The following is a 16,213-nucleotide window of genomic DNA, read 5'->3' on the forward strand; positions in this document are numbered from 1 at the left end:
GCCTCCAAAGAGGGAAAGTTATTTTATGGCCACCCTGTACATAAACAAAGATGAAATAGGAATATATGTGAAATTGATATTGTACTCTTTAATAGTTGATCTCAGTTAAAATGTGAAATTAATTATATTTTATATATTGAGTAGTTATTCTTAAGAACAGCATAACAGGGCTCAGAGTGGTACCCACAAATGAATATATTTTGTGTAAATTTCAGGTCAGTTTTGCATTTTATGAACATGCATTGTTATTAATAATGTTTAATACAAAATGTATTTTTGAGTTTTTCCTCATTTATCATAATACACTCAGTTATTCTACACAATCATACTTAATATTGAATATTATATGGTTCAACACATTTAACATTCGTAAAAATCAAGAATATTTTGACTAATAATACTAATCTTAACATGAGTTAATTTACTAACACAAAGAGAACATTGCAATTCTATTGGACCATTCTAATTTAAATTTGCGCTAAAGAATACTTAAAAATATTTTACTTTTATTTTTACATTATATATAATAATGTAAAAATTATTTATCAGCATCCAAAGAATCCATTAGTAAGTAGCAAACTTTTTTTTTCCTGAAGTGGAGTGCTTAAGAACTGAATAAAATATGAGGCATTTCAAAATATGTTGTAATTTGCTATTTTCAAAGGAAATGCATACTATAAATATAGGTTATTTAAGTGGATCAGGTCTTATGAGGATTTTGATATGCTTATTTTATGAATGAATTATACCAAATAACAGATAATACATTTCAAAGTTAAACTTTATATTTAAGAAAACTACTTGTAGAGAATATGTCATTTGGGTGAATAAAATCATTACCACAACAATACACATATGCAAGGATGCAACGATGATGCAGTCTTATTTAGTAAATTATAATTTAATGACTAATATAGTTAAATAAAATATTGAAACTGCAATAGCCACATTCACTGCTCAGCATTTAAGTTCTTAGAAAAAACATTTTTTTGTTTATTTCACACAGTGATGCTATTATATTTCTGAGTCCATTCAACAGCATCTGTCAAGGTTTAAATGAAATAAAATGTGGAATGTTTGTATGATCACTAATAAAATGCAAGCAAAAAAAAGTCTGTTTATCCTTATTAACCACTGCTTTACCTCACTACAATGGCTTGAACCAAAAAACACTGCTGTACATAATGATTGCTCACCACAGTTCTCAGAGTAACAGTTCATCAACAGTCTATTATGATTATCATGTAGCAATGTTCTATGCTGTACACTTTCTGCAAGTCTCAGATTTCTTAATAGTACTGAAAATTTGATGACCAATAATTCCATCTTTAAAATTCATACCTAGAATCCTTTTTAATTAATCAACAAGGAACAATTAAAAAAAAAACACCTTGCAGATTAAAATGAACTTTTTCTGCATTTAAGGATGACTAAAGTAAATGTTAAAATGCTGCTCAAATTTGCACCACTGGCCACAGATATTTAGGTGGACTATTAAAATCTTCAAATTTTGTTTTACAGTCACTTTCATGTACAAATGTAGTTCAGTATTTTTCATAAACAAAAATTCCTAACTATTAGCACTTTTCAGACATCAACAATATCGCTGCTAAAATCATCTACAATGCATACAGCCTCATCCTCATTCCTGACTGGTAATGATTTTGTGCTATTCAACTTGGCTAAAGATGGAGATCTGTCATCAGTACTGGAAGGGAGGCACTGCTTTTTATCACTGGTAGAAAGTTGCATTTCTTTACTATCATCAGTCCTTTTCTCCCACTCAAGTGTTGCATCTGATACCAGCAGCACAGACATTTTGTGTGATGATAAATCTATAATTGACCAAAAATATAAAATATCTTGTAATAATGAAATAAATAAAATTGAAAAGAAGCAATGCAAATTTGGAATAAAAAGAAAAGTATTTTATAACAACATATTTTTTTTCTTCAAAATTGCATGCTACTTGACATTCACAGCAAATTCACAGTTCATATTAAAAAAGTAAAATGTCTACAACATGACTAAAGAAAAGAAACAGAACCTTGAATAATTCTCATCAGAAACCATGCACTCACATTTGAAAGTCTTCCTTTCTGTAACATAAGCATCTTTCATAAATATCCAAGTTTCATCATTGCCATACACTTTTTACATCTGCACCTTGAACAAGCATAGAACAAACTTAGATATTCACATGAAATTCTAATTATTCTAATCAGAAATGTATGGAAACATTGACATTTCTAATGCATTCTAAAACCAGATAACTCCAGAGAAAAAAAAATAATAGTAAAAAAAAAAAAAAATGTGTGTGTGTCTATAAATATATATATTATTTTTAACAGCAGGAAGGAAATTTATCTTCCAATTCTATTACAGTAAAATTGTTTTTGTGTGGTCTGTGAAAATGAAGGTAAGAAACTGAAGTTACTCACAAAAAAAACAACAACAGATGAAAAATATTAATTCACATTGCATTTTCATTGAATGGTAGAATTATATTACTCCAGCTAATTTTAGAAATACAAATTGCTTTTTGTGTTTTGGAATCTGTATAGACATATTTCATTATTTTTAATAACTTAACAGCTATATAGGTATTTCTGATTTATTATTATTATTATTATAATTGCACCCTCCATGGAGTCGGCAGACTCGTTGTGGGAGGTTCATTTAACTGACAACATATTTATCATACCGAATCTTAAAATACTTAACACTCCTTGCATTAACAACACATTCTGGTAATACATACTATTAACTGACAATTCTCCATGAAAAAAAAATCTACTCCTAACACTCCTCTTCACCAAACTCTTACATAACTTCCAGGAATGACCTCTGGATTTTCCCCCTCTCACCTACTATTTTTATAACCTCATCTGGATTAATCTGATAAAATCCACTCACTAACTTAAATGTCTCTATAATATCGCATCTTTCCCTCCTATTCACCAAACTCTGCAATCCACATTTCTTCAACCTCTATCCATAGCCAGCAGCCCAAAGTCTTGATATTGTCTTAGTCACTTGCTTCTGGATCCTCTCCAATGTTTCCACATCACACTCAAAACCAGGTGACCAGATTTGAGCAATGATTGACACAACCACTTCCTTATGATAGCACTATGATGTGCAGCCTTGGCAATATACCCTCTAAACTTCAGTCTACTATCCATCATCACTCCCAAATCTCTAATCTCATCCACTTCCTGCAGTATGGCACCATCAATATAGTACACAGTCTTATATTTCTGCATTCTAAAATGCAACACCTTGCACTCAGTGATATTAAAACTACAACCCCACTCTTTTGTCCAAGTAAAAAGTCTATTCGAATCTTCCTCAAGGGAATTAACATCAGCAGTAGTACTTATATAAATTAAAGATGCCAAGAAATTATTTTCTTGGTCTAATCCTTTATCTAAGTGCAAGCAAACAAAGTTTGCATATGAAGTAACTTCTTGACTGGGCAACTTATATATAGAGGCTAATGACTTCGCATCACTTTCTTGTATCCCATAATGCAAAGCACGTATCCTTATAGAGATGTATAATACTATGCATTATGGGAAGAATAACCAAATGGAAAAACTTTCAACATCTATCTCTAATCCAGAGTTTTTAAGTAGTAAGATGTGAAACCTTTTGGCTACTTGTATATGGAAATATGACTTCTGCATTACGTCAACCTTGGTATCACTTCTGGGTCTGGCTCCCACTAATGAGATCTCAACAAAGGTCGAAACTGGTTTGGGTAGTGACCCTTTCCATAATGAATAGCATTATACATGTCCGTAAGGATATGTGTTTTGCATTATGGGATACTAAGGCAAGTAATGTGAAGTCATTAGCCTCTATATACGAGTTACCCGGTTGTGAAGTTACTTCATGTGCAAACTTTGTTTGCTTACACTTGGATAAAGGATTAAACCAAGAATATAATTTCTTGGCATCTTTAATTTATAATATAACCAAGCGGAAAAACTTTCAACATCTAGCACTAATCCAGAGTATTTTAATAATAAGGTGTGACACCTTTTGGCTACTTGTAAATGGAAATATGACTTCTACATTACTTCAACCTTAGTGTCACTGGTTCTTGAATCAATTGACTGTGAGATGCGATGATTCATTCAATCCAATCCACCTTTGGAGGGCAATGGATGGCAATGCTGTAGCCAATGAAGTTCTGACTGAGGCTCGGCTATTGCTGCTACCCTCCTGCCATGATCAGAGCTTTAATAGCTCAATAACACCTTATCCCTACACTGTCCTCTACAGATAATGGGGAAGATGAAAAGCATTCTTGCTTCGCCCCTTTAAGCCAGTCCTTATAAGGACTTAGTGTCACTTTAGATCTTGCTCCCACAGATGAGACAAAAAGGATTTATCAGGTGAAGATCCAAACTGGTTTTCTGGTGATGTCACCTTCACAATTGATATGAAGATGCCTGTACCAAATTTTGTCAACATCGGTAAAACCCAAGTTATGGTAAACTATCCTGGAGTACAAAGGCAGTGTCTGCATTGTGGTTCATATGATCACTTGGGTGGTAACTGCACCAAATCTAAATATTGCAACTGCATGGAGATTGGACAAATCACTAAAACCCTGTCAAATTTGTGAATGTTCTGAACACTGCATTAAAACCTGTCCTTTTAGAATTTTCGCTGAAAGAGGGGGAGCACCAGTAGAGTCAACTAGAACACTGTATATACATAGGCTGGTCAATAAGTAATAAGACTAATTTTACTGTCGCGAAATCACTCATCACAATATTAATTTCTGTGGAATAAAGAAATGTTGCTGTCTGTATTAACAAAAGAGGTTGATAGATGGCGTATACGGGCTGATGTGCCAGGGTGTCACGTGACTAAACAAGCTTGTTTCCGCACACCTACGAGCCACGACCAGCCGTCGAAATGGAAGCATCCTTGGAACAGCATTATGCGATTAAATTTTGTGTGCGTCGTTAAATTTTGTTTAATTGCAAAAATCGGCATCGGACACTTTTAACATGATACGCGAAGCTTTCCACGATGAAGCAATGTTGAGGGCAAGTGTTTTTCACTGGCATAAAACTTTTAAGGAAGGAAGGCAAAATGTGGAATATCTTGAACGTGAGGGAAGACCTTCAACGTCCATCACAGAGACAATGATGAACACAGCAGCGATTATCATCAAGGAGGATCGCAGAATTACAGTACGCCAGCTGCATGTTGTCCTGAATATTTCTGTGGGAAGTGTTCACTCAATCATGGCTGAACATTTGGGACTGAAACGTGTTTGCGCCCGATGGATTCCCAAACTCTTGACACCAGAGCAAATGCAGCATCGAGTGGATGTGTGCACAGAATGAAAAGAAAGACTGGAACAAGAAGGCAACAACTTCTTAAAACGCATCATTACAGCAGATGAAGCTTGGTTGTATCACTATGACCCTACAATGAAACAACAAAGCAGTGAATGGAAGCATCCATCTTCGCCTACCCCCAAGAAAGCAAAAACTGTAAAATCGGCTGGTAAAATTATGACTGTAATGTTTTTTTGACTACGAAGGCATTGTTTACCAACACGCTGTAGAACCCGGGAATACTGTAAACGGCTCATACTATGCAGATGTTTTACGGACAATGGTACAGCACATCAAAAGGAAGCGTCCAGTACTGAAGAATGGCGTCTTATTGCACCACGATAATGCAAGACCACATATTGCTGGTTGTGTAGTGGACGTTTTGCAGAAGAACAACATAGATATCCTACCACACCCTCCACACAGTCCTGATCTTGCATCGTACGATTTCTTGAGCTGATTCCTCAGCTCAAGAAACCACTAAGAGGCCGCCATTTCGAAAGCAACAAAGCATGTGTAAAAGCTGCGGAGGCGGTTTTGAAAGAACTCTCAAAGGACTTTCACATGTGTTTAAGAAGTGGATGCAACGTTGGGACAAATGCATCGCGTCTCACGGTAGTTACTTCGAAAAAGACCATGTAAATGATGACGATTAAAGGTAATCTGTTTTCTGTATAAATATAGTCTTATAACTTATTGAACAGCCCTCGTATAAATTAGAGAGCTATAATGAAGAGTTCCTGGATCTTCCAATTCAGTCTAGTAAAGACAGTACTTTTAAACAAACTACACTTGGTAAAAATCACATAAAGTGCTTGACCAAATCAGCTAGAAATTAGCCCCAAAATTCCAGATCTGCAGGAGCCACTTTCCCAATCAAATATAGATGGAACAAAATCAGTTGAAATTATCAATAATGAACCTAGTATAACAAATGAACAGATATAAGACAAAATTCAAAAACATGAAACTGTTTTACAAGGAGAAACTGGAGAAGAAACAGAAAAGCAAGTAAGACAACTGAAAGAACTTAATATGCAGACAAGATCATCACAAAAAGGAAAGATGAATTAATAAAAAAAATTGAGGATAAACAAATAAAATTAAAAACGGAACCCCATCTAAAAGAAAAGAAGTAATAAAAAAATGTAAAGATGGAGAAGGTTGTGGATCATTATATGAAAACTCTTCAGGCTCAGAAGAGTTTATGGACTATGAAGAACCATCTCATGCTAATAAAGGGAAAGCAAGAGATAAAATTAAAAAATATAATAAAGTTGACTGATTCTAAGTTTTCTCAGTATGATTATCATCTTCGTGAAAAGAAAATAACTAGCTTCCAAATCAAGAACAAGAGGCATGAAATTGAAATAATGGAAAGCAACTGTAAAAAACTGGAAAATAGTTAACAAGAAGTAGGCTACACAATTGCTCCTTCACAGAATGAAAACCTCATCAGGTTCATCCAGTTAAAGACTTAGCAGTGACACTTCATTAATCAGAGCATCTCCTTCTGCATTGCCTCATTAAATGTATGAGGAGTCCACAGGCATATTAAACAAGAAACTAGTTGGAAATGTATGCTATGCCATAACATCAGGTTTTTGTTTCTCCAAAAAACATACTTCTGCAGATATAAAGATATAAAAACTAACAGATAGATATCCATTTCTTTCTAATTGGAGCTTTGGAAGATTTAACAGGGCTGGAGTACCAGTTCTTATTCATGCCCCCCTCCCTGGGTCATTCTGTAATATCCAAAGGGATGCAGAAGGGAGAATCTTGACAACAGACTGGAAATACTGTAGATGTGTAATAAGGATCATAAATGTGTATGCTCCATTGGATGGAGACATTATGAATTTATATTTCTTCTTCCCTTATAATAGGATAGTTCAGATAAAACATCTTGACATTAACATATCTGATCATAATCTGGTTCTACTTAAGTTCCACTGCATGGAACAAGTAGAGATCAGTTCTGGACTATGGAGATTTCACTAAATTTTCTGTTGATCTTTTCAACCAAATTCCAGACCACTCTCTGTTCAAATTGGAATAACGTTACCTGGAATTGGGATATGCGGTTAAAATTCCAACAAGCAGTAAAACAGAACAGAACAGAACAGTAAAACACTACAAAAATATGTTAAAAGACAATAGTACTGTTGAAAATTATAACTTTTGGAACATTAATGGCTTTCCTGTTCATATCCAAGATGGGCTTGACAGACCCATTACAGCATCTGAAGTTACCACAGCCTATAAAAAATGCCAGACAAGAAAATCCTGAGGACCTGATAGTCTAGGAATAGAACTTTACTGCAAGACTGGGATTTTATTCTTCCCATTCTTGTTATACTATTTAATTATTTTCTCTCATCAAGAAACATATCAAGTAAATTTGTAGCAATCCATACCATCCTCATTCCAAACTTAATACAGATCACACCTTAATCAGCAGCTGGAGACCTATTTCTCTATCTAATGCTGACTACATGATATTTTTCTGCATTATCAATAATAAGCTCAAAGTGGGAATGAGATACATAATTAAAAGCACACAGCTGTATGGAGTACCAGGCCAAGCAGTAGAATTCAATCTATTATATTTACGGCTATTTTGCTGCTTCTGTTTAGGAGTGCCCCTGTTTAAATGTCATTGGCTTTTTACTCACGGAATTTTAGGGCATTGTAGATGTATATTTACCAATAAATATATGTAGCATAAAGGAAGAGAAATTTACACATACCTTTTTCTGGGTGTTGTGGCTTTTCTTCTTTCTGCAATGTCCAAACTACTGTGTGTGTGTGGGGGGGGGGGGGGTTAGGCAATGTGGGAGAAATAAAATAGAAATGGAAAAAACCCGGATTTTTTGAATAATATATATACATATATATTATATTATTAGGGATGGGCAGAGCATTTTTTTATATATTTATATAGGGTGGAAAAGGGTGAAAGGGGTTGAAAACAGCAACTGATTTTTTAGAGGGGGTGCGGTCCGTTTTGACTATGCTTGGTCGTCATCTGAACACATAGAGGAAGTGGATACTCTGTCAGGTCGGTTAGGTGCTTCTTATTTTGAAGTGTTTGTGTTATCGCCTACTGGTCGGGGTTGTGACCTCAATTTTATGTTGTGAAGCTTCCAAACTTCGGAGATTATGTAGGGCCTGTGGACATTGATAGAGTTCGCGTCACATTTTATGGCTATTGTTTCTGATATTCTAAGCATTGTTTCATTGTCTTGTCTGTCTACTATGATGGCCTTGTCGATCTGCAGGGTATGTTTTTGTTCAAGGGCGTGAACAGCTATTTCCGTTTTTCCTGTGCTTTGTATTCGATTTTTCTTTTTGATGTTGCGTTTTTCAGTGTTTAAATGTTCTGGAATGGGGATGCTACAATCGTGGAAGTGTTCTTGTAGTCTTGCCCATAAAGACCTGATGGTGAAACCTGTGCAGGGAAATTTGTAGACTACGTTATAGTGTTCAAATATTTCTTTTTGTGTGTGAGATTTAGTGGGTTTTAGGCGATTTGCCAATTTTTGGTTTGTGGTGAATACCAGTTTGTAATCAGTATGTTTGAAGATGTATTTATAAGCTTTGTATGTGTTTTGGGTGTATGGTAGTTTGATAATTATTTGTGTTGGAAAGTTTGTTTTGGCGGTTTTTGGCCTTCCTGTTTGCGTAATTTATTAGTTGTGTAGGATAGTTGCGATTTTTGAAGATTTGTGTTAGTTTTTTTATTTCTGCATTTAGATTATTCTGATTGGTTGAAAATTCGTAGGCATTTATGAATTGTGACAAGATGAGCGATTTTTTAACGGAATATGGATGGTATGAGTGGAAATGGAGGTAGTTTCCAATATGTGAGGGTTTGTGGTATATACAAAAAATAGCCACAAACCCTCACATATAGGAAACTACCTCCATTTCCACTCATACCATCCATATGCCATTAAAAAATCGGTCATCTTATCACAATTCATAAATGCCTACAAATTTTCAACCAATCAGAGTAATCTAAACACAGAAATAAAAACACTAACACAGATCTTCAAAAATCGCAATTATCCTACACAACTAATAAATTATGCAAACAGGATGGCCAAAAACCACCAAAACATCCCAAGTACCAAAACAAACTTCCCAACACAAAAAATTATCAAACTACCATACACCCAAAACACATACAAAGCCTATAAATACATAAATACATAATATACTGATTACAAACTGGTATTCACCACAAACCAAAAATTGGCAAATCTCCTAAAACCCACTAAATCTCACACACACAAAAAGAAATATTTGAACACTACAACGTAGTCTACAAATTTCCCTGCCAAAAAGACTGTGATATCACCTACACAGGTTCCACCATCAGGTCTTTATGGGCAAGACTACAAGAACACTTCCATGATTGTAACATCCCCATTCCAGAACATTTAAATACTAAAAAATGCAACATCAAAAAAGAAAAATCGAATACAAAGCACAGGAAAAACGGAAATAGCTGTTCACGCCCTTGAACAAAAACATACCCCTCAGATCGACAAGGCCATCATAGTAGACAGACAAGACAATGAAACAATGCTTAGAATATCGGAAACAATAGCCATAAAAAGTGACGCGAACTCTATCAACGTCCACAGGCCCTACATAATCTCCGAGGTTTGGAAGCTTCACAACATAAAATTGAGGTCACAAACCAATAGGCGATAACACAAACACTTCAAAATCAGAAGCACCTAACCGACCTGACATAGCATCCACTTCCTCCATATGTTCAGATGACAACCAAATATAGTCGAAACGGACCGCACTCCGCCAACCCCCCTCTAAAAAATCAGTTGCTGTTTTCAACCCCTTTCACCCTTTCCCACCCTATATAAATATATAAAAAAACGCTCCACCCATCCCTAATAATAATAATAATATATATGTATATATATTATTCAAAAAACCCGGGTTTTTTCCATTTCTATTTTAATTCTCCCACATTGCCTACCCCCCCCCCCCACACAGTAGTTTGGACATCGCAGAAAGAAGAAAAGCCACAACACCCAGAAAAAGGTATGTGTAAATTTCTCTTCCTTTATGCTACATATATTTATTCGTAAATATACATCTACAATGCCCTAAAATTCCGTGAGTAAAAAGCCAATGACATTTAAACAGGGGCACTCCTAAACAGAAGCAGGCAAAATAGCCGTAAATATAATTATTATTATTATTATTAAACAAGACCTCATGGAGTCAAAGACTCATCTGTGAGGTCCTTTTATCACACACACATCTCATCATACCGTGTCTTAAACACACTCAAACTCCTTGCAGACACCACACTTTCAGGGAAGGTGTTCCAATTATTTACAACTCTGCACCAAAAAAACCTGCCTCTCACTCCCCTAATCACACCCTCTTTATACAGTTTCAGGGATGACTTCTGGTTCTCCCCTGATCTCCCACTATTCTCTGTAGAACTTCTCCACCACTGATCTTATAACAACCCCTTACCAACTTGTAGGTCTCTATCATATCTCCCCTCTTCCCTCTCTCCACCAGACTCTGCAAATTACATCTTCTCAATCTTTCCTCATACTCAACATTCCAGAGGTCAGAAACTACCTTAGTCAGTCGCCTTTGGACCCTTTCCAACATCTCTTCATCCTTCTGAAAACCTGGTGACCAAATCTGGGCACGATAGTCCATGTGTGGCTTAATCAAAGCCTTATACAATGGAACAAGAATCTCCCTACTTCTACACGTCCGTGCCCTCCGCATCATTCCCAGAAGTCTTTGTGTTGTCTTCACAATTTTGGCGATGTGTCCCCTAAATTTTAGATCCTTATCCACTATCATCCCCAAGATCTGTTATTTCCTCTACTTCCAACAATATATTCTCACCAAGCATAAATTCTGCATCCCATCTTTGTTTTCCAAATTTTAAAACCTTACATTTTGTAACATTGAACTCACATCCCCATTTGCTTGCCCAATCACTCAATTTATTCAAGTCTTCTTGCAAGGCCACAACATCTTCACTACTCTTTATGGTTCGTCCCAACTTTGCATCATCTGCAAACAACTGAATATCTCCATCCAAATCTTTGCCAATATCATTAATATACAAGTTAAATAGTAATGGCCCTAAAACAGACCCCTGAGGCACTCCACTAGTGACTTTCCTTTTCCTGGATATCACACCCCCATACACAACTTGTTGATACCTATCAGATAGCCAGTCTCCAATCCAATGCACTAATCTAATATCCAACCCCATCTGCTCTAGTTTGACTGTCAACTTATCATGAGGTACTCTATCAAAAGCTTTTGCGAAATCCAAGTATATTACTGTGTATCCTTCTCCTCTATCCAAGGAAGCAGTCACTTTATTGTAATAAGTAAGTAGATTACTAAAACATGACCTCCCTTTAGCAAATCCATGCTGTCCATCAAAGATTATACCACTGTTGTCAACCCAACTCTGGATCCTAGTTCTCACAAGCTTCTCCAACAACTTAACCACAACACCTGACACAGAGATAGGCCTATAGTTTGATGCTTGAGTTCGATCACCTGCTTTATGAAGTGGCACAATCTTGCCCTCCTTCCACTCTTTAGGAACTTGACCAAGTGCAAGACTTGTATTAAAAAAATATGTCAAGGCAGGTGTCATATCTCTGGCACATTGCTTCAGAATACGCAGTGATATATTATCAAGGCCCACAGCCTTATTAACATCTAGTTTACTCAACCTCCCCATTCACTTCTTGCTCACTTACAGTCAGTCTCTCCTCCCCATCATCAACTGCTCTCAATCTCTCCATCAATCTCACATTCACAAGATTGAAAGATCTTTATGAACTGCTCATTACATATCTCCACCACACATTCTGCAACAGCTGTTTTTATACCATTTCCTCCAATCAATGTCATCCTTCCATAATCATTCTTTCTTTTGCTGGCTACATATCGAAAGAACTCCCTAGGATTCTTTTTGGCTTCATTAGCTAACTGTTGTTCATACATCTCTTTAGCTACTCTCACCAACCAAGTCACCCTCCTTGCCTGGCCTTTGTAGACCTCATGAATAGTTTGTTAAGAGGAGTAATGTGGGAGTTTTCCCAGAAATAATATCCAGAATTTAATCTATTTCTGCTACCTGATCTAATCTGCTTAGTTAATATAAAAAAGCAATTGATGTCAGTGCTATCAGTGAACCTTACTCAAGTATTTGATAATGTCCGGCATCCCTTTCTGTTTCATATCCTCCAGCAAATCGGTATAGGTAAAAAGCTGCTATCCATTATCAAAGGAGCCAATGCCAATTCACCTACATAGTCAATGGGTTCCTGCAATACCTAGTCAAAATTCAAAAAGGAGTCAAGCAAGGTTGGCCACTTAGTCCACTGCTCTTTGCATTGGTTCTTGAACCTTTCTTACAGGAAATCGACAATACACACATGCTGTGCAAGTAATAACAGTTCCTTCAGCTATGAAGGAAACTGAGGTGTTAGCATACGCCGAAGATGTAGTGGGCACTCTGAAGGATAGCGATTCCATTCCATCTTTTTTTTTTTGTATTTTGGAAAAATCCAGCAAGATTGGTGGATTAACTACTAATGCAGACAAGACAAAAATAAAAGTTTTTGGAAAGTGGGATCTTGGAGGCATTCCTTTTGGACTACCCCTTAAGAGAGAACCCTCTCATTATACCTGGAATTCCCTTCTCCACTTACCAAATATTACCAGTTCAAGAACTTATATACAAGAACTTTGAAACCTTAGAGGACTGGAAAATAGGGACACTTTCCTTTTCTTCTAAAGTCATAGTACTCAAAACTATAATCTTTCCTGCTCAGTTGCACATAATAAATATTACAGACATCACAAAAGCTGAAGACAAGCAATTATATAGTAAGACTGTGCAATTTTTTTGGTCTGGACGATACCAAGAAGTTAAAAAAAGGAATTTCTTCAACTACTAAAGAAGCATGGAGGATTCAGTCTTAAAATTCTGCTGTTTAAGAAATATAGCTTCAAAAATCCATAAAATACTGCAGAGAAATCACACATGTGGAGACCTTCTCCTGTATTACCTGGGTTTTCATCTTCCCCCTGTTTGGAGTAAATGATTATAAAGGTCCAAAAGCTGAGATTGTTCTTGAATACTGCAATACTCTGTGCTTAACTCTAAGACTACTACAACACTCTGGCATTGACATTCTTTACATTAAAAATTCTTGTGTAGAGGCTTAAGTGCTGTGAGGACATTATGTTGGAGGTTTAATGGATTTTTTACAACACTCAAAAAGAATTAAAATAGAATTTAATACTTCCTATATTTCGTCCTAGTCACTAGGACATCTACGGGGATTACAAAGACAATTAATGTAACATGCACACAAAAACTTACAATACTGAAAACTTAACTTAACAAAACTTACAGTATTGTAAGTTTTTGTGTGCATGTTACATTAATTGTCTTTGTAATCCCCGTAGATGTCCTAGTGACTAGGACGAAATATAGGAAGTATTAAATTCTATTTTAATTCTTTTTGAGTGTTGTAAAAAAATCCATTAAACCTCCAACATAATAATTACATTAAAAAAAAAGTAAAATTTGGTATAAAGAAATCTTTAATCTCTTTCACAGTGAACTTCCACAGTTGGGTACTGACAACAACTCTTTGTTTCATAACTTATTGAAGTTACAAGGATATCCTAACAGGAGAGATCTTGCCTGGATTGGCTGTCTTCCAGTCAATACCATCAAATGGAGGTACTTTAACATTGGAGATCCAATCTGTGACATTTGTTACCGATTGGAAACAGTAGAATATGCATTATACAGCTGTCCGCTTGCCCTGCATATTTGGAACAGATTATGTAATGTGTTGGGCATTCCATTATTTACCGCAGAACTGGTTATTTTTTTGCAATACCCACCACCTGTCAGCAACGGGAAGAGAATTTTGATTTTTATAATTAATGAATTAAAATACTATTCATGAAAGATTAGAAAGAAAAATGGATTTGAAAAACAGCAATATGACATCCAAATGCTTTAGAATATTGTATTATGGAAATTTTATTGTACAGTCAAAAGATTTTTGTATTTAGAAAGAAGCATTCTAGGAGATATCAAATTTTTGACTAGATGATGTAGACCACCCACATTATGCAATATTCACCAGGGGAAGATAAAATTCTGTCTATTCTTGCTGTGAGAGTTTCTTTAAATAGTTCCATCCTCTTAATTTAATGTGGTCTTATAGTCAATTGCAGGGATGACTGGAGAGCAATCCTAGGCAGAGAAGGCCAACTCAAGACAGTTAACTCGGATAAGGCTAACTACATGGGTATCAATTATCTTTGCGCTTTAGTTTCAATTGGTCTTTTGGTTGTTTATCTATATGAGATTGATGAAAAAGGAAAACAGATAACCTTTGGCTACATGATGATATAAAAGAGCAGAGGCCTTTCCTCTATCTCATACTATCATTCTGTTTTTTCTTTCTCCTAATACTGTCAGGCTCTCTTGCACCCCTATACTAACTATTTAGGCCTATGATGTGCACTCTTTACTTTTTCACCACAACAAACTGTCTGGGAAGTGACCTTTCCCATAATGTGGAAGGTCACTCAATTATTAAAGGTGTGCTGGACGAGAGGATGCACAAAGTTTGTTTTACTGGAGGTAGAATGACTAGAGTGATTGATGCATTGGATATGAGAAGTAAGTGAGCAAAAGAGTTGGCAGTCGTAAGACTTGGCTGCGAACAAAAAACACGTTATGTTGGATATCAGGAGGTTATTGAGACGGATAAAAGAGAATAGTGTGATAGGAAAGGTAGTTAGCATGTTGCCCAGGTATGACAGTGGTGATATAAGGCAGAGAAAAGGATTATGAATTAGCTGCAATGCACGAGGAGAAAGGAGTGCAGTTTGTTAATGTGTGGAATGAGTTTGAAGGAAGAAGTGAACTGAATAAGAGTGATGGACTGCATTTGAATGATTTTGGTGCGAGTCACTTGGAGAGACTGCTGGAAGGTAGAGAAGTGAGTGCAGAGAATGAATCTGACCAAGTGCGAAGCGATGTGGAAGAACAGGAGAGATTGAAGGGGTGGTTATGAATGAAGAAGTGAGTGGCATAAGTACAGAGAATGAGAGAACACATGCGCAAGACAGACAGGAAAACAGAGAGGCTCAGGGTAGACAAGTGAACACAGTTTGAGAAAGGCTGATGCTCCAAGAGGATGTGAATGCATCTGTAGACAAAAAGGGAAGGGGATTACCTAGGACAAAGGGTAAACAGTTGGATTTGAAGAAGGTTCTAAGATTATTATTATTATTATTATTAAACAAGACCTCATGGAGTCAAAGACTCATCTAGGAATAAAAGAAATGGCTCGAGTTAAGCATGCAGAAGTCACATCAAATAAGTGGTATCAGTAGAACTAGCTATAGATCCAGGAATAAGCTGCTGTGTTTGTATGCAAATGTTAGAAGTGTAAGAAACAAGGCAAATGAAATGGTTGCATTAATTGAGTTTGTTCACCCAAGAACTGTTGGAATAAGTGAGACATGGCTGAATGAGGATGACATCTTGACAGGAATAGGGATGAAAGGGTATGACGTGCTTCGTGAAGATAGAAAAGGTAAAAAGGGAGGAGGAGTGCTACTGACAATAGAGAAAAAGTTATGTCTATACAAAGTAGAGATGCAAGAGAGAAATAGTGCTAGTGGTTTTGAGGCAGTATGGTATGAGATAGAGGTTAATAAATGAAATGCATAGTCAGATATTGGTTATGAACCTGGTGATGTGGATGGTGGTGACTATG

General features: G+C 36.1%; 1 protein-coding gene across 2 annotated transcripts in view; it reads right to left on the reverse strand.

Moving 5' to 3' along the window:
• Window positions 1-1,198: 1,198 nt before the first annotated feature.
• LRR (capping protein regulator and myosin 1 linker 1 leucine rich repeat protein) overlaps window positions 1,199-16,213 on the reverse strand; it is a 917,109-nt gene continuing 902,094 nt past the window's right edge. For both annotated transcript variants that reach the window (XM_090401192.1, XM_090401191.1), the window contains one exon: window positions 1,199-1,835. In XM_090401192.1, the coding sequence (XP_090257318.1) occupies window positions 1,588-1,835 (248 nt within the window). In that variant the 3' untranslated portion in view covers window positions 1,199-1,587. The remainder of the gene's footprint in view (window positions 1,836-16,213) is intronic.

This window comes from Typopeltis vanoorti, chromosome 12, assembly GCF_054136105.1.
Source record: "Typopeltis vanoorti isolate ZY-2024b chromosome 12, IOZ_Tvanoo_1.0, whole genome shotgun sequence".
Lineage (NCBI taxonomy): Eukaryota > Metazoa > Arthropoda > Arachnida > Uropygi > Thelyphonidae > Typopeltis > Typopeltis vanoorti.